We start from the raw sequence: 24,114 nt of genomic DNA on the forward strand, positions 1-24,114 counted from the left end.
GAAGAAATAGGTACTTCGTTATCAACCAATGCCTTTGGCTGTGCCAAAGGGATTTTTTTTATAGAGTTGTCTACAACCGTCAGCCTTGGTCTATTTTTGAATGGTTCTTGCAACGTAAAGGTTTGATTTAAGATGTTTTGGACACATGCAATTTGCTGATTACATTGAGTGTCATAAGAAACCTCAATAATAGATTAAAAAAGATAAACATGCAAACACACAGAAACACAGAAAAATTAGGCAATGCCAAAAAATTAAAACCATAGTCAGCACAAAATATTCCATGGAAAAAATTGGTCAAAAATGATTACAGCACAGATGGACACAGTGAGCAGACAACTACGAGACAGTACCAACAAGAACAGTAAATAAAGACAAAAAACGACCTTGGACAACACAGTGACAAATGGAATAACCAAACAATAATACTAAACAGATAAAAAGAAAAAAACAAAGACAATACAGAGACGCACAGGCGAATCAGCGATGTGACCAAACATATATTTTGGACACCTCAACGACTACAAAACAGACGAACCCAGTAGGCTTCCTAACACAACAGTTGGAACGTTGTTGGTACCAACAGATTGTGTCGTCTTTGTTAGCCCATTGTGTCCGGCTGTGCTGTATTTAATTTTTTGGCTAATTGCTTCCACGAAATTTTCTTGGCTGTGAATGTTTTTAGGTTTTTTTTAATCTCCTTAATTTGGCTTGTTTTCTGTGTGTTTCCATATTTATTTATTTTTGTCTGGTATTGAGGTTTCTATTATCAGCAATGTTTATTACAGAAAAAATGTCTTAAGTAAGCCTTTATCTAGATATCATATTATTAGCCAGGTCAAAATCATCTCGTATCACCATTCACTTGTAAAAATAAATTTCTGATAACCGTTTGTTCTATAAAATATATCTTTAATAATACAATTTAGTTTTAAATTTAACGCATTGGGCTGGTTACATGAGCGAGGTTAAATGATAATAAACTTCGTTTCATGGAACCAAGGTAATTAAAGTCGCCAATTTTTTTACAGGAGAGGAGGGGAAAAAAAAAAAAAAGTAACTCGCAGGTCGGAGCTTCGCTGATTTAATCAAGAGCAGACAAACGCTGCCCAGGTGCCGCCGGGGGAAGCGCAGGCTACAACTTCCGGTCGCTATAAATTCAAACGCCCGCGGTTCTCAGAACCCACGCGGGGTGGTGAGGTTGGGAAGGGGGGAGGGGGGAGGAAAAAGTAAAATAAAAGAACTATTTAAAAACATTTGCAATTCTTCATTATAGTTTTTTAGTTTTTTTTTTAAATTGTGTGAGTTTGCGCGCGCGTGCCTCGCCGGGCGCGTGGTTGTCGCGGGGGTGAGGGCGAGTGGTGGGAGAGGAGGGAAGGGGTGGCGTCCGGCCCCGCGCGGCCGGCCAATGGGCGCGGGGCGTCGCGGCGCGCGGCGGGCCAATGGGCGCGCGGCGTCGCGGCGCGGTGGGCGGCGCGTGGGAGGCCGCGGCCGCGCATGCGCCTGACGCGCGCCGCTGGCCTCCCCCGGACTCCCGGAGCGCAGCCTGCCTCGGTCGCCCGGAGCCCGGAGCCCGGAGAGCAGCTGCCCACCAGCGCGGCCCGGTGTCGCCGCTGTCGTCCCGGCCGCCGTCGCCAGCTCCCCGCCCGAGGTACGCACTCTCACGCTCTCTCACGCTCTCTCACGCTCTCTCACGCTCTCTCAGCGACCAGCTGTGTGTTCTGTGCACGTGTTTGCATGTTGTGTATTGCCCTTGTTCCCTTTTAGTACGTAGAAACCCTTCACATATACACCGAAACTTTCCCGTAAAACATAGTTCTGACGTTCACGTTTATCAACCACGTTCCACAGTCGCGATTTAGCAAGCTCTAGCGGACCCCCTCGTTGAAAGCTTCATATTTTTCAAGGTGGCCCGATCACCCCTGCATCCCCCCCCGGGTATCTACGGCCTTGGTCGATACACCAATCACAGCCAACCAGTGGCGGAAGCAAATGCGTCCTGAATGGCTTCTCTCGCAGACGGCCGCCAATCACAAGGCAACAGTCGCTAGTGCGGGCATGCCTTATTGCAGTCTAAATGAGCGATGAGAATCTTTAGCGAAAAAAAAAACATGCCCTTACTTATCATCCGTTCTGTAGCTGCCGGTTGTTTTTAAATAGATGCACGGCTTTAATCATGTTTTCCTAACAGTGTTAGAAATTACTGGTTTACAAATATTTAGATTTAATTTTTAAAAATTGTTATGTATTAATGTTCGTTTCGTGCTCTGTTTGACTTGAAAGATAGAATACATTGTTCATGCATATTTTAAAGAACTCACCTTTATAACACAGAAATCGGAGATCAAAATTTTCTAATGCTGGTCAAGATGTTGTTAAGACCAATCACAAAAGCGTGAAAAAAAGCCAGAGTCTTAAGTTTCATCGTTATGGTTAAATATAAGGTTAGATGACTGTGCCTCTAGAGATGACTCTACATTTTGTCAATAAATCTCTAAGCTTCTAGGTTAAAATTTGCAGAGCTATGTTGTAGGTCGCAATTTCCTATACTTTTAACTCAAATCATTCTTTTTGAATGGTTTGCAGTGAAAGTGATTCGTTATTTTAATTTTTTTCTTTCAAAAATTGAAGTATAAATAGTTTTTCGTGATTGGTTGCATTTAGTTTCAGCACGCATTCGGCTCACTGTCAATGAGTCACAATCATTAGCTAAGTGCTGTAGTAATTTCATTCTGAATGTTGTGTGTGTTAAAACAAGCCAATAATATTTTTTCTCGCAGATGTATCTTTTAAACTGATGTTGTGGGCGTCGTATATTAAAATCCAGGATGCAAAAAAAATAATTTTACAAATTTTTCAAGATGGAGTTTTGTACAGTAGATTAAGGCCCGATCTGGGTAGCAAAATAAGTATCAGAGCTTGTTTCTTATGTCAGTTTAAATTTTGCATATTTCGTCATCGTGTGTAAATAGCCATTCATTGGCTGCCTTCCTGTCAGAAATTACTTTATATTTCTTATTCATGCTGTTCCGGCAAAAACTGTTCACTAAAGATTTATATATATACATAAATATAAATATATATATTACTGACTAGAGTCGGAGGGAAGGATGTACAATGTTATCTACTCTGTCATGTCACTGAAAAAACAGAAGATTTTACTTACGTGTGCCTTTTCTGTTTGTAAAATATGAAAATTAATTGTAGTATATTTGCTAGTTTTGTCTAGAATCTTGTGTTACTTGCTATATACAACATATTTTACAATGACATACGAAAAAATTCTCACTCACTTATCGTAATTGCAGGATATGTTTTATAAGGTTTTAGGAAAAATTCTTATTTAAGAAGCTGCAATTATTTTCAACTTTTGTGGTTATATTACTGCCTGTCTAAGGCATCTGCACTAAATTTAAAACATCAAAGATTAAAAAATCTTGAAAAACGACCACGCGAAGAGAGTATGCTTTCCTAAAATTTCAAGAAGATATATATATATATATAATAAAACCTGAATTCTTAAACATTATAAAAAATTCTAGTTAGCGAATGAATATTTGCAACCAAAAATATTATAGAAATTTGTATGCTAGTCAGCTTGCTATGTGTTTTGTAGATTATGGTTTAACCCCAACCACACAGAGACACTTACGATTGGTTATTTGACTGTGCGAGAAAGCAGGTCTTTATTTTACTGTACATAAGAATTCTAAAATTTTTACAATGAAAAATGAGATCAGTTTGAATATCTCATTAAACGTAAAAATAAACTCTATTGTTGTTACTTAATTTTTTTTCTCCTCGATAAATTGTGTATGTAACATATTTTTAGTATGTATATGTGCATGTGACATATTTTTATGCATTTCTTTAACTCATTATTACTTATTATTACTTTATCAAACAAAATAAATTGATACAATACAAAGGAAATGATTTGTACCCCAATTTAATTGAATAAATTAAAAGACGTAAAATTACATGAAAAAGCATCAACAGAAGCCTTTCGTAATGAAATAAAAGTATTTTTAATGATTCGAATTTCAATTAACCAAATATTTAATTATAACGAAATAAATCAGTGAAAAGTACTGAAAAGTATGGAAATGTTACCTAACTATACATATCAATGTGAAATAACCAAAATAATCTGAAACGATACAAATGGAAACATAATTTACATAATGATACATAATTTAATGTCTAATAACATTTTTAGTTATTTTAGATGTATTCCATTTCTCGGCCTGTGTTATAGCTTTAAATTTAATGAAAAAGAAATGGAAGTTGTTTACGCAATAGAAGAAAATTGGTTTCACTTAAAAATACATTTTTTAATGAAATTGTCTCCGGAAAAAACTATAAATGATACACATCAAAACTTTCTGTAACAGTATCCTTAAATCCGAAGTATATTTTTGAAGTCATTAATAAATTTAGAACTAATAAGTAAAGAAAGATATATTTTTAACTGCTTTCAAAAATTTATTTTCGATTAGAGATATTTAAAGATGGCTGTACAACAAATATGTTTCAGTAAATCAATAATGGGTTTTTACCATTTTGTTTTATCTGATCCATTTAATCCCATTATTTTTTAAATATAGTATTTTGGAAACAAACTAAATATATCAGTTTGACAAATATGTTATTTTTTACTGAAAATTTTTCTACATATTCATTACCAATACATTAACTACATAAACATAGTAAAATAACTATTTTCAATCAAATAATTATAGAAAACATGTTAAAAAATTAATAGAGGTAAAAATTTTGATACAACACGGTCTTTCAATTTTTTTAAATTTCAGACACATGATAAAATCACAATTCATTGTGTTTTTTGAACTTTGCCATTTTTTGGAGCTATTACAAAATATTTAACTTTTGTATACGTAAAATTTTAGAGTCTTTAGTTTTCTGTGCAAACAAAACGCATTCTTATTGAGAAAACATTAAAAATTTAATAGATAACTTATTTCAAATTGAAATTAAAACAAAACATTGCAGATTGTGTTTATAAAACAAATTTTACTTGGTGATAATATTTTGATATTCATAGAACTAAATTAAGTTTTTTAGTTTATTTGTGCAATAGTTAAATCAACAAAGATAAATTGGTTTTGAAACGCTGGTAATTTTACTTCTATGAAAATTGTAATTATAAATTTAACATGTAGTCATTATTTTATAATTAACATCTCTAATACACAATATTTAATATTTCAAATCTTTTACAATGAATATTCGTCTTACCTTATTTTTCAGTGTATTATTTAAAACCTTTAGGAGTGAAGTAAATTTTTAATTGTCATATTTAACATATAAACAAATAATTTTAACAGTTCGATAAACGCTCTGCAAAATGTTATTTCATATTTTAAGAATACTTCAATCTCTTTGCGTTTGCGTATAGGCTGTTAAGTTCTTAGTAGTCAAAATCTGGAATTTAATTGTACTTTTAAAAGGCAATCAAAAATGATTGTAAACTTTGTTGAAAAATCAATCATTCTGAGATTTATTTTAAGAGCTTTTAAGTTTCCATTACCTTCCCTTATCGAACGCTAATAATAAATATACGGAGGCTATAACAAATAAAATTTCATCATTCGAAAGAACGTTATAGTTCCTGCCAGGTAAGGGATTGTAGTATAACTCAATGATAAAAAAAGGCATTTTAACCAGGGCTTTTTATTCCAGAAGTTGAATAAACTTTTATAACAATAAATTATCATTTTCTAACCCTACTACACTATTATTTTCACATCTGCATGTATCTATGTTAAGTCCGTTCGATTAAGAATGTTTGTTTTTAAATTTGATGAGTTTTACTTTTTTTCAATCAAGTAAACAAAAATTTATTCATAAAAATTTTAATTTAATTTAAAAATGTATTACTGACATTGGCAAATATTTTAACTGGCTCTAAAGATTCGAAAAAAAATTGATAGAAAATTTAACGTTCTTTCGAATGGAGCAATTTTATTTGTTGTAGCCTCAGTATGTCTGTAATTATTAGTATTTTTATACGATAAATTAGAGAGAAGTTAGAAATACGAAAAAAAAATTAATATCTACTGAACAAAGAATTTTCCAAAAAATAAAAATTCTTGAGGCATTCTTGTTACTTTTAGGTAGATAACAAAGAAATACTAACTATTGTAGTCGTTAATGTTGTATGAATTATGGAAAATATACCTATAGTTTTTTGTTTTATAATCCACAGACCCTAAAACCATCGCCATCTCAAAGGTATATATATGTATATACATACACAATATATAATAACCCTTGGCTTTGCCCGCACAATTTCAGGACATTGCTACTATCTTACTACTAAAATAAAAGTACGTGATTAATTCCAAACATTTTTACTAAAGAAATATACCCAGTAAATGATCAGGAGCATAACAAATTTTTAGTCATGACAAAACCTCTTGAAAATGATATTTTAAAAGTGGTTATGAGTCCAAATTTTTTAATTTTTTGTATAGATTATCTGATTTTATAACTCCTACTTTAGTGTGTTCGTGGATATATATTACTTTGATCAAATCAAATTTACTTACTGTTCATTTCAAGAGGTAGACAAATTGAAAAGTTGTTAAATATACGTCTACTTAATTTTAATTATGTTTATGCCTTCGTTTAAGCTAACACTATCATTTATTATGATTAAATCAATGCTTATAATAATTAAATAATTTCTCCTTATTACATATATCTTCATTATTTTAAGGTATTTGATACTATCACATATTTATATGAAATGTTGAGTACAGATATCAAGTTTCTTACCGAACGCAGTAGTCAATTATTAGTTATTATAAGTATTATTTTAAAAAATTCCCCAATTTTTTACCACTCTCCTTTTTACCACAGGGATGCTATATAAAAATTTAGCCCTAAGTATATATGTCAATATACGAGGTTGTAAAAAAAGTTAGTGGATTTTTGCATATTTATAAATAATAACGCACAACGTACATTCCGCTTCATTAGCTTCAGAGACATGACTTACACAATTAAAAAATAATTACTTCCTTTTCATCCTTTTTGCGTTCGAATATAGAAAAATGTTTGAGGTAAAAAACAATCTGTTCAATCATAAATATATGGTAATTTTTTTTATTTAATTTCCTCCATCATAAATTGTTTGGTTATGTGATGTATTAGTATAAAAAATAACTTGCCCCCGTTTCACTGCCTTTGAAGTTGTATAACGAATAATGGTAAAACAAATCTACGTAATTAATTAAGTTATTAATTTACAGTTTATTATATCCAGAGTATTTGCTACGGAGATATGAATTTTTATATGATAAAACAAAACTTACCCTCTTTTGCCACCCTCAAATATCGAAATCCAAAAAATTTAAAAATTACGTTTCTTATCTGCTTGATGTTCATGCTTAATTTCTTACCCTTAGACCTATTAAAGTTGGAAATATGTATTTTTTCCTTGAAAGCAAACTTAAGCATTTTATACCCCTTTGGGGCGTAAAATTGAGAAGTGATGATTTAATAATTTGTTGTATATTACTTTCCTTCTAACTAAATAAATGGCGTCTTACTTAGTTTTAGAGATACAATTTTTTTGATAAATTAAAACTAACACCCTTTTAAGTCCTTAAAAGACGAATTTGAATTAATGAAAACAAAAGATATACATGCAATAATGCATGTTGTTTTCATTTAGTTTCTTACTTGTAGTTCAGATTGAATCAGAAGTCTTAATTTTTCGTTTTAGAAACATACCTACCCCTCTTAGGGTACAAATGGTAAAATTTTGGCTGGTTATTTCTCATATGTTTATTATTAGTACACCATATATTTTATTGTGATTAATTGATTCGGGGATACAATCATTTATATTTAAATAATTTTTACACCTTTTCATCTCTTAGGCGTTGAATTTCGCTAAATGGTAAAATTGTGGTTGATATTTTTCGTACTTTTATTATTTGTTCTCAATATATTTTCTTATTTTTGATTGTTCATGTAAAACAAAAATTAATTTTTATATTATTTAACGGTTTTCGTGTCATAACCAATATTTAAACAAAGCCTTTATAAAAATCTATTTGTAAGAAAAAACTCAAATATATTTTTTAATAAATTATTATAAATAGTTTTTAGCGCACCTAATAACTTAAATACATCACAATAATTAACCTTGTAACTAAATAACCACTGTTTGTTTAACAACACATAGTTTGTTAAGTGCAAGAAAATATATCGGCCATTTTTGATAATGTTCACATAGTTCTCCTGTAAAGTTATCATCTTGTTACTTGAGTATGGGGACCGGAACAATACGTGGAATCGTTGACCTCCAGGATAGACTCCTACATGCTCTGCATACTCTGGCAAACGTCGCCTGTTCGTTGGCTGCTTACTGTGAGGCGTCTCGCCTGAGTGTCTTGTGATGAGATACTTCTTTGATTCATGGTCTATAATTGGCCAAGATTCCTCCAGGTTAACAGTGAACCAACATCAAAAGCAGCTCAAAATTGTAATTATTTGAACTTTTGAGCATCGTGAAATGAAGCCGCGAATATTTTCCGGTCCCTACATATGTATCGCTTGTTGTGAATGACCTGTGATGGTGATGGTGTTCCCTGCCACAGGCAATGTCCGTCGCCGCGGTTGCTGTCTGTGAGGTTGTCGGCCATGCGGGCGCCCGGCCAATAGAAGCACGACTGTGAGCTCGGCCACACCCACCCACCCGGACACCATGCCTGGCTTCGGCGGCTTCGACTCGCTGCGGGCGAGAGTGTCCGGCGTCTTCTCGGGGTGAGTGTGACTCGCGCACCGTCATGCCTCAGTGTCACGTTTCAACCGGGGGATAACTCAGTGTCAGTTTTCCGGGGATACCTCAGTGTCACGTGACATCCGGGGATACCTCAGTGTCACGTGTCGTCCGGGGATACCTCAGTGTCACGTGTCGTCCGGGGGATACCTCAGTGTCATGTGTCTTCCGGGGGATACCTCAGTGTCACGTGTCGTCCGGGGGATACCTCAGTGTCATGTGTCTTCCGGGGATACCTCAGTGTCACGTGTCGTCCGGGGGATACCTCAGTGTCACGTGTCGTCCGGGGATACCTCAGTGTCACGTGGCATCCGGGGATACCTCAGTGTCACGTGGCATCCGGGGATACCTCAGTGTCATGTGTCGTCCGGGGATACCTCAGTGTCACGTGTCGTCCGGGGATACCTCAGTGTCACGTGTCGTCCGGGGATACCTCAGTGTCACGTGTCGTCCGGGGGATACCTCAGTTTCACGTGTCGTCCGGGGATACCTCAGTGTCACGTGGCATCCGGGGATACCACAGTGTCACGTGTCGTCCGGGGGATACCTCAGTGTCACGTGTCGTCCGGGGATACCTCAGTGTCACGTGTCGTCCGGGGATACCTCAGTGTCACGTGTCGTCCGGGGATACCTCAGTTTCACGTGTCGTCCGGGGGATACCTCAGTGTCACGTGGCATCCGGGGATACCTCAGTGTCACGTGTCGTCCGGGGGATACCTCAGTGTCACGTGTCGTCCGAGGATACCTCAGTGTCACGTGGCATCCGGGGATACCTCAGTGTCATGTGTCGTCCGGGGATACCTCAGTGTCACGTGGAATCCGGGGATACCTCAGTGTCACGTGGCCTCCGGGGATACCTCAGTGTCACGTGTCGTCCGGGGATACCTCAGTGTCATGTGTCGTCCGGGGATACCACAGTGTCACGTGTCGTCCGGGGGATACCTCAGTGTCACGTGTCATCCGGGGATACCTCAGTGTCACGTGGCATCCGGGGATACCTCAGTGTCATGTGTCGTCCGGGGATACCTCAGTGTCACGTGGCATCCGGGGATACCTCAGTGTCACGTGGCATCCGGGGATACCTCAGTGTCACGTGTCGTCCGGGGGATACCTCAGTGTCACGTGTCGTCCGGGGATACCTCAGTGTCACGTGGCATCCGGGGATACCTCAGTGTCACGTGGCATCCGGGGATACCTCAGTGTCATGTGTCGTCCGGGGATACCTCAGTGTCACGTGTCGTCCGGGGGATACCTCAGTGTCACGTGTCGTCCGGGGATACCTCAGTGTCACGTGGCATCCGGGGATACCTCAGTGTCACGTGGCATCCGGGGATACCTCAGTGTCATGTGTCGTCCGGGGATACCTCAGTGTCACGTGTCGTCCGGGGATACCTCAGTGTCACGTGGCATCCGGGGATACCTCAGTGTCACGTGTCGTACGGGGATACCTCAGTGTCACGTGTCGTACGGGGATACCTCAGTGTCACGTGTCGTCCGGGGATACCTCAGTGTCACGTGTCTTCCGGGGATACCTTAGTGTCACGTGTCGTCCGGGGATACCTCAGTGTCACGTTTCGTCCGGGGTACCTCAGTGTCACGTGTCGTCCGGGGGATACCTCAGTGTCATGTGTCGTCCGGGGATACCTCAGTGTCACGTGTCATCCGGGGATACCTCAGTGTCACGTGTCGTCCGGGGATACCTCAGTGTCACGTGTCGTCCGGGGATATCTCAGTGTCACGTGGCATCCGGGGATACCTCAGTGTCACGTGTCGTCCGGGGATATCTCAGTGTCACGTGGCATCCGGGGATACCTCAGTGTCACGTGTCGTCCGGGGGATACCTCAGTGTCACGTGTCGTCCGGGGTACCTCAGTGTCACGTGTCGTCCGGGGGATACCTCAGTGTCACGTGTCTTCCGGGGATACCTCAGTGTCACGTGGCATCCGGGGATACATCAGTGTCACGTGTCGTCCGGGGATACCTCAGTGTCACGTAGCATCCGGGGATACCTCAGTGTCACGTGTCGTCCGGGGATACCTCAGTGTCACGTGGCATCCGGGGATACCTCAGTGTCACGTGTCGTCCGGGGATACCTCAGTGTCACGTGTCATCCGGGGATACCTCAGTGTAACGTGTCGTCCGGGGATACCTCAGTGTCACGAGGCATCCGGGGATACCTCAGTGTCACGTGGCATCCGGGGATACCTCAGTGTCACGTGTCGTCCGGGGATACCTCAGTGTCAGGTGGCATCCGGGGATACCTCAGTGTCACGTGTCGTCCGGGGATACCTCAGTGTCACGTGTCGTCCGGGGATACCTCAGTGTCACGTGTCGTCCGGGGATACCTCAGTGTCACGTGTCGTCCGGGGATACCTCAGTGTCACGTGTCGTCCGGGGATACCTCAGTGTCACGTGGCATCCGGGGATACCTCAGTGTCACGTGGCATCTGGGGATACCTCAGTGTCACGTGGCATCCGGGGATACCTCAGTGTCATGTGTCGTCCGGGGATACCTCAGTGTCACGTGGCATCCGGGGATACCTCAGTGTCATGTGTCGTCCGGGGATACCTCAGTGTCACGTGGCATCCGGGGATACCTCAGTGTCACGTGGCATCCGGGGAAACCTCAGTGTCACGTGGCATCCGGGGATACCTCAGTGTCACGTGTCGTCCGGGGATACCTCAGTGTCACGTGGCATCCGGGGATACATCAGTGTCACGTGTCGTCCGGGGGATACCTCAGTGTCACGTGGCATCCGGGGATACCTCAGTGTCACGTGTCATCCGGGGGATAACTCAGTGTCACGTGGCATCCGGGGATACCTCAGTGTCACGTGTCGTCCGGGGGATAACTCAGTGTCACGTGTCGTCCGGGGATACCTCAGTGTCACGTGGCATCCGGGGAAACCTCAGTGTCACGTGTCGTCCGGGGGATACCTCAGTGTCACGTGTCGTCCGGGGATACCTCAGTGTCACGTGGCATCCGGGGATACCTCAGTGTCACGTGGCATCCGGGGATACCTCAGTGTCATGTGTCGTCCGGGGATACCTCAGTGTCACGTGTCGTCCGGGGGATACCTCAGTGTCACGTGTCGTCCGGGGATACCTCAGTGTCACGTGTCGTCCGCGGATACCTCAGTGTCACGTGGCATCCGGGGATACCTCAGTGTCACGTGGCATCCGGGGATACCTCAGTGTCACGTGTCGTCCGGGGATACCTCAGTGTCACGTGGCATCCGGGGATACCTCAGTGTCATGTGTCGTCCGGGGATACCTCAGTGTCACGTGGCATCCGGGGATACCTCAGTTACACGTGGCATCCGGGGATACCTCAGTGTCACGTGGCATCCGGGGATACCTCAGTGTCACGTGTCGTCCGGGGATACCTCAGTGTCACGTGTCGTCCGGGGATACCTCAGTGTCACGTGGCATCCGGGGATACCTAAGTGTCACGTGTCGTCCGGGGATACCTCAGTGTCACGTGTCGTCCGGGGATACCTCAGTGTCACGTGTCGTCCGGGGATACCTCAGTGTCACGTTTCGTCCGGGGTACCTCAGTGTCACGTGTCGTCCGGGGGATACCTCAGTGTCATGTGTCGTCCGGGGATACCTCAGTGTCACGTGTCTTCCGGGGATACCTCAGTGTCACGTGTCGTCCGGGGATACCTCAGTGTCACGTGTCGTCCGGGGTACCTCAGTGTCACGTGTCTTCCGGGGATACCTCAGTGTCACGTGGCATCCGGGGATACATCAGTGTGACGTGTCGTCCGGGGATACCTCAGTGTCACGTGGCATCCGGGGATACCTCAGTGTCACGTGTCGTCCGGAGATACCTCAGTGTCACGTGGCATCCGGGGATACCTCAGTGTCACGTGTCGTCCGGGGATACCTCAGTGTCACGTGGCATCCGGGGATACCTCAGTGTCACGTGTCGTCCGGGGATACCTCAGTGTCACGTGTCGTCCGGGGATACCTCAGTGTCACGTGTCGTCCGGGGATACCTCAGTGTCACGTGGCATCCGGGGATCACGTGTCGTCCGGGGATACCTCAGTGTCACGTGGCATCCGGGGATACCTCAGTGTCACGTGTCGTCCGGGGATACCTCAGTGTCACGTGGCATCCGAGGATACCTCAGTGTCACGTGTCGTCCGGGGATACCTCAGTGTCACGTGTCGTCCGGGGTACCTCAGTGTCACGTGTCGTCCGGGGGATACCTCAGTGTCATGTGTCGTCCGGGGATACCTCAGTGTCACGTGTCGTCCGGGGATACCTCAGTGTCACGTGGCATCCGGGGATACCTCAGTGTCACGTGTCTTCCGGGGATATCTCAGTGTCACGTGGCATCCGGGGATACCTCAGTGTCACGTGTCGTCCGGGGATACCTCAGTGTCACGTGTCGTCCGGGGATACCTCAGTGTCACGTGTCGTCCGGGGATACCTCAGTGTCACGTGGCATCCGGGGAAACCTCAGTGTCACGTGTCGTCCGGGGATACCTCAGTGTCACGTGGCATCCGGGGAGACCTCAGTGTCACGTGTCGTCCGGGGATACCTCAGTGTCACGTGGCATCCGGGGATACCTCAGTGTCACGTGTCGTCCGGGGATACCTCAGTGTCACGTGTCGTCCGGGGATACCTCAGTGTCACGTGTCGTACGGGGATACCTCAGTGTCACGTGTCGTCCGGGGATACCTCAGTGTCACGTGTCGTCCGGGGATACCTCAGTGTCACGTGGCATCCGGGGTACCTCAGTGTCACGTGTAGTCCGGGGGATACCTCAGTGTCACGTGTCTTCCGGGGATACCTCAGTGTCACGTGGCATCCGGGGATACATCAGTGTCACGTGGCATCCGGGATATCTTAGTGTCACGTGTCGTCCGGGGTGCCTCAGTGCCACGTGTCATCCGGGGAGCTCGGGAACTGCCGTGTGTCTTCACCAGTTGCCGTGTCGGGGTTGACTCACGACAATCATCCTGTAGCACACATTCCTTCAAACGCTTTTTTTTAATCCTACAGCAAACGCTCCCATCGTCATCCCTCGTGCATGCTCGTCCTTTTTACGACAAAACACAGCATTTTGGAGTTCCTATGAACATCCAGTGCCTGCAAGAACGAAGAAGCCTTCAGCGCACTCTTCGCTGAAATTTCCCAAATCTTAAGGGCGCAGAGTCGTTGTCTGCAGCTGGGGACTTGGGGACTTAGCGCGCTGGACGGTATCTGGGATGGTCGGTACACCGGGCTAGTGTGACCTGTCCACTGACCTCTGACCTGCGAGGCATCTGCAGCTGGGTGGCACAATACCTCAGGGTTGAATGTTTCTCATTACGTTAGGTCTGCTTTCGGAAAAATAACAGGGCTAAAATTATTTGCATTTTAGCCTATCGCAAAAACCAGCAAAAATTGTCATCAGTGTTCATAGTGGATTTTGATTTTGATAAATTAAAAAGAATATGAAGACCCTTGCTCTGAACTATAACTCTTATTTACCAATGTTTTAGTTTTATGGACAGATTAATATCTGCATGAATGTTGAAACTATACTCACGGCTTATTCTTTTGGTAAAATCATTTTCCAATTGCTCTATGTCGTCAAAGGTAAATTGATAATAGTACACAAGTTTACAGGAAACTAAAATTTGTGTCTAACACCTTCCAAGAATGTTAATACATGGGCAGCAGTAGGTTGGCTGGCGATTATATACAATAAGATACAGCTGTAGTTCTCTTAAACTTTGTAGCTTTTACTTACTGTCATGGTGGAAATGGACGTGCGGAAGTAAAGGTTTAATTAACCACCGTTACAGTCAACTGTAATAAATTGTACAAAAAATACTACCATAGTGTATGTGTATAATAAACCGTGACATTTTCCCGTGAAACAAATGTGTCTGTTTCTGCACCTCTAGACTTGTTAAACATTTTGACCTTAAATGAACGGAGTACGCTGGTTACAAATTATTCTGGGATCTTCGTGAATATACGGCAATCTTCGTAAATTTACTAACTCCAAGTTCACTTACTTTGAACAAGAATACAAAAGAATATTCTTAGCATGTAAGAAAAAACATTTGAAAACTGGTTAAGTCTACAGCAAGAACTCTCCTCTTTTGTCCAATTGTGTGCTTACCTTTGTTTAGAACGAAACACACAGCGGGAGAGTCGAAATACGACGTAGTTTCTACGAACATTCAGTTATTTGAAATTAAGTATAACTCTTCGTTTACTTGAGTTAAATTCTTCGGCGAAAAGTACATAATTTTACTGTGTAACTGTTGTTAATTATGTTTGAGAATGTTCTGTATGCGGATCACGATGTGACGAGCAGCGAAGTAAGGCTACTGCCGCTTGGCTGCTTGCAAACCCACCCTGTGAAGGACGTGCCTGCGTCACGAAGTATCTCTTCCGTAAGAACCAGAGTCGGCAGTTGGGAACATTGCGACATGGTGCCCAACACGCACGCCGAAGTTTTTCATGTTTGCTTGACTTCTAGGTCCAGCGTTCTGATAAAAATAGCAGAATTAAAATTTAATTAGCATATAAATCAAAGGGCTTGACAATATAATTTTCATTTCATGATTTCATATTGGAATCAACATTGAATTATTTAATTTCCATTATTCCACAGAAATTTGAACGTAACCATTTATAAAACTGACCCGAGGATAATTTATCAAGAAAAATATTAAAATGTTTAAATATAAATTAGCAAAACCATCATTAGCACTTTATTTCAAAACTGGTTTAATTTTTTTTGGTCGTGACGTCTAAAAAATCGACGAACGCCGGCTGCACAGACGAAAAAGTGTCTCGTAACGCACATTGACCCACTAAGATGTGTCACGTTACGCTCATTGAACACTTGCGCCGCATCTCTCTTCCACTCGATTGGAACAACCATCGATTTGACTTTTCAATCATGTTTTCGTCGTTTGAATTATTAATAATATGTAATTTAAACATTGCCCAACGATTTTCAGCACAATCGGTACGGTTATTTAAAAGTAATGTTGAATTTTCAAATACGGTTTTTTACGAACAATGGTGTTTTACAGTTACACATAATAATTCAAATTACACCCGGGATCTTTTGCACAATGTTTTAAAGAATATTTTAACACATTATAAATATGTTTGGTGTATTTTGGATGCGTATTTGTTATAAATTCATATTATAAAAACGAAATAATATTATTCCCCTATGGTGTTACAATCTACGCTGACGGACGCGAACTGAGCGAATCGCGGTATCTATGCGCTTCCGCGGCAACCAGGCTCTCGTTAATACATATTTTTCTTTGTTTATCGGGAGCGGCGTTATTATTAATAAATTATAAATAAAATTTCGTGCCCGGGGCCACAATTGCAAATCATTTTGAGCACTGGAAGACTTAAAACCGTAAAATATTCCCGACGAATTTTAATCTGTTTTTTTTTCCATTGTTTATTACAACAACAATTTCGGCAATAAAGGTTAATTATTCTTGCATTTTAAAAATCTGATTACTAGTATAATTTCAAGTATTTATTCTTTTATTATTAAAAAAAAGTAGCATCTGTCGGTGAGTGCAGTAATAATAGGTTATGTTACATATGACTAAAGAATTATGGTGATTCATATAATTGATGATAGATATTTGATTACAGTTTATTTATATGAAAACGTATTCATAATTATATTTAAACTTTATAGCTAAACGCCAGTTTTTAAAATTAATTACAAGTCATCTACACATGAACTTTTTCGTCGACTGTTTATAAAGTGAAGTGAAAAGTTAATGTGGTTTTCATTGCTTCTTACAACAACAATTTCGGCAATAAAGGTTAATTAAACTTGCATTTAAAAAATCTGATTACTATTTTAATTTCAAGTATTTATTCTTTTATTATTAAAAAAAGTAGCATCTGTCGGTGAGTGCAGTAATAATAGTTTATGTTACATATGACTAAAGAATTATGGTGATTCATATAATTGATGATAGATATTTGATTATAGTTTATTTATATGAAAACTTGTTCATAATTATATTTAAACTTCATAGCTAAACGCCAGTTTTTAAAATTAATTACAAGTTATCTATATGTGAAATGTTTCGTCAACTGTTTATAAAGTGAAGTGAAAAGTTAATGATGTTTTAGCTTATTACAACAACAATTTCGGCAATAAAGGCATTTTAAAAATCTGATTACTAGTATAATTTTAAGAATTTTTCTTTCATCATGAAAATAAAAATGATTCAATTTTATTCATAAAAGTATGCAATCATTTCATCAATGTTTTGTTATGACGTCGCGTTAAACTATCGTCCGTAAACCGACTTTACAGACAACCATTATTTGCAAACGTACGGGTTTCAAATACCAAACAAATAAACATTTTTTTATTTTTTTATTTTTTTAACTATTCTTGTAATAGGAGATATTGATTATATCTCCTAAATAAATAAATAAATAAATAAAAATATGGGCTTTGCAGAGACTCGAAGTCTTTCAAAAATAAACTCTGCTAAAATTTAAGTTTTGAACACAAGACATACACTAATACTTATCAATAACCTTGCGACAAAATACAAAACAACACAACGCAAAAATAGATAAAGTTCATGTTACTTTAGTTTTCACAAAAATCTTAAACAGAAACTAAACTTTTACATATGAATGATTCTTGATTATTCAAATAAAATTTTTTTACACATTTTATCGTTACTAATGGTTTTAAAAGGGTTGCAAGTTGGAATTCTTAATCCAAACCGAGATATTATGTCTGAACCAACAAAAAAGGTAACAAAATGTATATAATAAAATATGAAAATAGGTTATACCCATATGAATGTAGATTATTCAAAGTAATTTAAATGCCTGAAATTTTTAAATATTAATTTAAGAACTTTTTTCTGCATACTTTCAATTCATTTACAATTAAAATAATTTAATGCAGAGAAAGTTTTAAAAATAATAAGATCTAAAGATCTTCATTTGTTGCTAATAGTATTATCTAAATGTTGGTGAATTAAAACTTGGCATCGATATAACTCTGATTAATTATATACCACGCATTGCTTGACGAGGCCTAAAAAAGATAATATTTTAATCTTAAGATGTGTTGGAAAGTATCAAATTTTGAAATAAATATAATATTTTAGGTATATCCGGGTATTATACTGGCACACACGCACACCTACCTACGCGTGTGTGTTAAAGACGATCCTGATTGAAAACTATGTGGTTTTTTTGAAATAAAATTAATGTGTCTATAAATATTTTTTCGTCAAAATCTTTTAAAATACTACATAACAAATATTCAATAGTTTGTGACTAAAAATTTAACTGTCAATAACAATGGAAGAAAATATATACCGATAAATGGTTGAACACCCACCATCGGTATACAACCACTTACTGACTGATACACACTTAATTCAAATATTTTTGTACTAAATAAAAATTTGCTTGTTTGAGCTTTGTTTATAACATGTTGGAATGATAATGCTACAGTTACTAAAAACTAAAACGCTTCAAAACTAAAAACATTTTTGCAAAACTCCGTTCCCCCGGAGAAACCCCCGGAATGGCCACTGCATGGGGAGCCCAAGAAAAGAAACGGGCTCCCCATTTGGAAGCCACCTGGAAGGTTTTTTTCTGTTCCACCCACCGTTTCTTTGGTAGCCTGAATTGTTACAAGGGATTGTATTCCTACCAGATAAAATGGAGGAGCCGGGGCGCGAACCCGGGTCCTGCAAGTCACAAGGAAGGCGCTCTACCCCAGAACCAGAGTGGTAGAGCGGATACTTGCAGTCTTCTTAAAACTGATATGATGTTATTCCATGAGTTTACTGTAGTTTCGTGTGTCATCAACACGTGCAGTACGTGCAGTAACATATAAACTCGGTAACGAAGACATTTATGTGTTCTTATGTTGTTCGTTCAGCATGAATTATGTACTTTCATAACAGTAAAATAGAATTTGTATAACTAGTCTGGCAATTTTTTAGTTGATTTCCTAAAAAAAAATTTACAGTCCCGTTGTACAATAATTATATAGAAATATCGACTAGTAAAAAATTATGTAAGAGCTTGCAATGTCGATGGTAAAGTAAATAGATGATAGATATTAAAAGAGTGTGTTTAGTTAAAATATGGGCATGCTTACAAGCATGAAGTTATTGTGCAAACATTTTATTTATTTGGTTTTAAAGCCACAGAGAAGTTAACTTTTTTACATCACGTTATTGCTTTATTTTATTTTACCGTGCTTAATATGCGTAAATAATACTGGAAAGCTATTCAAACAACTGTTTGCTAATAGGTGTTTTCAAAATATTAAATCAATTACTAAATCTATGATAGTGTTAGAGATGTCAAATTAAAAGATACATTTTCATACTGTCATCAACGGAATTTCAGGTAATGATAGTACTGACCTTAAATCGATCAGTTAGTGAAGACTAAGAATTTAGATGGCACTAATTTTGTGAGATTTGCTTACTTATTTAGAAATATTTAGAAATAGTCCAAAAAAATATTTTGTACAAAGTAAAATATCCTTCAACAAGAGATTTCACTTTTCTTATAAATTTATTTGTTTTAAAATATTATGTTCAAACCTTACATTCAGTTTATCAACTTAAGTAGATATAATAATTTCGTTATGAAATTAAATACTCCATACATACTACACTTGATATTGTAAAATTATTCGAAAAAATATGTAATTTTATTTTTAATACAATTTTTTTTTGCAAACGTACGGGTTTCAAATACGAAACAAATAAACATTTATTATTTTTTTCCTATTTGACGTGAAAACGTCTAATAAATCGATGAACGCCGGCTGCACAGACGAAAAAGTGTCCCGTAACGCACCTTGTCCCACTACGATGTGTCCTGTTACGCTCATTGTACGCTTAGGCCGCATCTCTCTTCCACTCGATTGGAACAACCATCGATTTGACTTTTAAATCATGTTTTCGTCGTTTCAATTATTAAAATTATGTAATTTACGATCGTCCACCGATTTTCAGCATAATCGGTACGGCTATTTAAAAGTAATGTTGAATTTTCAAATACGTTTTTGTACGAACATTGGTGTTTTACATTTGCACATAATAATTCAAATTACACCCGGGATCTTTTGCACAATGTTTTAAAAACTATTGTAACACATTATAAAGTTCAGCTTTGTTTTCCAAATCACTTGTTTCAGTCCATGTTTCAAACTACACAATATAAATAAGTTTGGTGTATTTGGGATGCTATTTGTTATAAAATCGTATTATAAAAACGAAATAATATCATTCCCCTACGGTGCTGCAATCTAAGCTGACGGACACGAACCGAGCGAACAGCGCTATCTAACTGCTTCCGCGGCAACCAGGCACTCGTTTATACATATTTTCCTTTGTTTATCGCTAGGGGCGTTTTTATTAATGAATTATAAATAAAATTTAGTTCCCCGGGGCCACAATTGCGTATCATTTTGAGCACTGGAAGACATAAAAACGTAAAATATTCTCGACGAATTTTAATCTGTGGTTTTCATTGCTTACTACAACAACAATTTCGGCAATAAAGGTTAATTATTCTTGCATTTTAAAAATCTGATTACTAGTACAATTTCAAGTATTTATTCTTTTATTATTAAAAAAGTAGCATCTGTCGGCGTGTGGAGTAATAATAGGTTATGTTACAATTGACTAAAGAATTATGGTGATTCATATAATTGATGGTAGATATTTGATTATAATTTATTTATATGAAAACTTGTTCATAATTATATTTAAACTTTATAGCTAAACGCCATTTTTTAAAATTAATTACAAGTTATCTATATGTGAACTCTTTCGTCGACTGTTTATAAAGTGTAGTGAAAAGTTAATGTGGTTTTCATTGCTTATTACAACAACAATTTCGTCAATAAAGGTTAATTATTATTGCATTTAAAAATTCTGATTACTAGTATAATTTCAAGTATTTATTCTTTTATTATTAAAATAAAAATGATTCAATTTTATTCATAAAAGTATGCAATCATTTCATCAATGTTTTGTGATGACGTCACGTTAAACTATCGTCTGTAAACCGACTTTACAGACAACGAATTTTTTTTGAAAGAGTTAATATTTCAAATTTTCCAGGGGAGGGAATCCGTGAAAGCCAATAGCTTCCCCCCACCCCTTTTGTTTCAATGCATAATTAAATAATCTTTTTTTCTCTTTTTTGGGTTTAACACTTTTAGAGGTAGGCTGGATGAATATGTATCCAAATTTTCTTGCATATTTCAGGTTTTAAACATGTACGTGCGCAGGAATTTTTTTTTTAGTTCTCAATTCATTGGCTGTTTTTTTTTTTTTTTTTTTGGCCTATCTTCCGTCACTTTTCCACGTGGAATTGATGACGCACACTAGCGAAGGTTTATTACCGCTCATTGTATTCCAGGATGGCTTATCGGCACGCTCACCCCGCTGTCGGAGTTAATGGAAAGTGGATATCAGGCTATCTCAGTTTATGGCTTGTTTCATAACAGCCTTGTTATATACAGTTCAGCTTTGTTTTACAAATCACTTTGTTTCAGTCCATGTTTAAAACTACAGAAATAAAATGTGGAAAAAAATACAGAAGTGAGTAAAATAATTGAATATGTATCATTCATGTGTGGAAAATTAAGGAATATCTAATTACAGAATTATATTTCCATAAGGTAATGTGAAACATTTCGTGCTCGTTCACTATCTACCATCCATCGTATGGACTGGGTTAGACCTATCACTCCTAAAGAAATTACGTTGTGACTTTTTTACATTTTTATAACACAATTTTTATCATAAGAATAAAGCCATTGTACATCTTAAAATGTATATTATAAAAGTCGTGTGTAATATGGTTAGTTTGTTATTAGGCTCCATGGGCCTTCTATTGATCGGACTTACAATGGTAGGTAGTAGTAACTGGTATCTTTAGACTTTATATAATATCCACTCCTTCTACCTCCCTCTATTATCATTTTTAGCTTAATAAACGGTTTCATTTTGAATCTCCATTGAGATAACTGTTTCTATCACACTAAAAGAAGTTTCAGTTACATAAAGGATTTTATAGATGGCTTCTAAATGCTTTGGATGAATTAAAATCAAAAAATCGGTTGGAATGAATCAAGAAATTAATTTTTTAACTTATAGTCCGAAATCTGTAAGAGTTTTTTGCCCATATCTCATGAATTTTATCCTCTATCGATGTAAGACCTTTATTTTATATTTTATCATTGTATTGCATTAGCGGCTCATGATCTTCATTTATAAATCTATTTAATATGTCCTCACACAAATTATTACAATTTTTTGCATAGTTTGGTTGGCTCTGATGGATGGCCAAATATTAGGATGACCACAATAACTCTCTAAGTTTTGTTGCTGTCTCAGAAATAGCTGCATCTAAAAGAGTGTTTTCCCAAGGTGCGTCTCCTGATAATACTAATCATTTGCAAGCGGTTTTGATATTTTGCAAAATATTGCCATTAAGAATTATAAGATGTTCGAAAGAAGTTGGCCTGCACATAATAATATTCTGAAGTAAAAACATTCTGTTGCTAAGAATGAGTATAATGCTAATGATAGAGGTATACCTTGTTTTGAATGCAAGTGAGGAAACTAACAGTAGAATAGTTGCCGTGGCGCAAGAAACCAAAGGGCATTACTTCCACCTGAGGTGCTGCGTCGTGTGTGCGTGCGAGCGAATTAACACAAGCTTCGCGAGTGTTCCGGCGAGAAGACCAGGAGTGTCTGAGCTGAGGGACAGGCACTGTTCAGGTTACAGTCACGTGTTTATCTGTAAAATTCGTAATTATTTATAACAACGAATGGAATAATTTAGCAGAAGGTTGAATAAAAACTTTCATTGAAATGGAGCAAGCACTACGATAACACATAGATTTACTGGTAAAACTTATGCTGTCAATGTTTACCAAATTAAATTTTTGATTTCACCAAAACTAAACTCTGCGATTACCTTGTGTGCCACTTTAAAACATTTTACGGTACTCCCGGAGAAACTTCAGCTATATATTTTTTTTGAGGGGATGAAACCGGTGGGTTTTGTTCCCGTTGTCGCAAACGAGATATCGAATCGACGTACGGCCAAAACGGCTGCAATCGATTCCTCGTAGCGTTGCTAGGGAGGCCGCCCGGAGTTGCCGACAAACCGCTTAGAGCCGAAACTTAGTTCCCCCTCCCCTCTCCCCTTTTCCATTCTCCCACCCCGGGAGACATAATCCCGGGGTTCATAACCGCGGCAGGACATAAATCCTGGCCGAACGGTCGCAAGGACTCGCTAATGTTCTTTCACTCGTGACTGCGCGCTGCTGATAAGGCTGGAAATGAAGAAATCCCGGGGTTCGCCCTCCCCCCACCATGCACCCCAGTCTGCCTGACTCCCCCCTCCCCACTCCTCTCTGGTCCAATACTTCTCCCCTGAAACGCAGTATCGGCCCTGCTTCAAACTGACGTCTCATAGAAATTTTCCAGGCGTATTAAAACCTCCTGGGACAAGATTCTGAATGGAAAGGACTTACCACGACTCCGTTCCGAGAAATAATATTCTTCATTTTCCGTGCTCGTCTATATGTCAAGAAAGTCCTCCTTTGTTATCTGTTTCCATCTTCCAATGGGTTGCCCATTTAAAGGCACTAGCCTTTTAGACTTTCATTTCTGAGAAACAGAAGGCAAAATAAATATGACATGTCATAACAATTTTTCTGCTTCCTTAATTATAATTCTGTATCATCATTAAATTCATCTACAAACAAATCTTGTTGTCCGCCCTTACGTACCAAAATATCAACGTCCTTGATTTTTTATCCTAATATTACAGACATTTCTTTTTTATTCTGCACTTATATGCTTTAATTATTTGGAAAAAAATCTCGTGCTATAAGTTCATGAATACAAATTTGAAGCAAAACAAAAATGTATAAGTGTTCATAGCTTCTCTATTTTTTGAGGAGGTAAATATATGAATGGTAATATTGAAATGTATCTTCTATTATTAAAATTTCAATTATGTCTGCTCTTATTACAACACTTGCCATAAATACAGGCAAAGACTACAAGCATAGGGTTCTAACCCACCCAAGGAAATAAGTCATTAATGGCTTATCCGGGGATCACTATGCCAAAACAATCAGAAGCAGACTTAAGAATACGTGTTGTTGACATGCAGCTAGAAAAATCATGAGTAACCCAGATAGTTGATCCCTGTTCCTTGGCTCATGAGTTTAAAGTGTTAAGGTGCGCGATCTCATGCTAATCCTAA

General features: G+C 38.7%; 1 protein-coding gene across 1 annotated transcript in view; it reads left to right on the forward strand.

Moving 5' to 3' along the window:
• Positions 1-1,553: 1,553 nt before the first annotated feature.
• LOC134542030 (vesicular glutamate transporter 1) overlaps positions 1,554-24,114 on the forward strand; it is a 165,538-nt gene continuing 142,977 nt past the window's right edge. Inside the window, exons 1-2 of the mRNA XM_063385876.1 lie at positions 1,554-1,651; positions 8,634-8,799. Of these exons, the coding sequence (XP_063241946.1) occupies positions 8,741-8,799 (59 nt within the window). The 5' untranslated portion in view covers positions 1,554-1,651; positions 8,634-8,740. The remainder of the gene's footprint in view (positions 1,652-8,633; positions 8,800-24,114) is intronic.

This window comes from Bacillus rossius (genome assembly GCF_032445375.1).
Source record: "Bacillus rossius redtenbacheri isolate Brsri chromosome 4 unlocalized genomic scaffold, Brsri_v3 Brsri_v3_scf4_2, whole genome shotgun sequence".
Taxonomy (NCBI): domain Eukaryota; kingdom Metazoa; phylum Arthropoda; class Insecta; order Phasmatodea; family Bacillidae; genus Bacillus; species Bacillus rossius.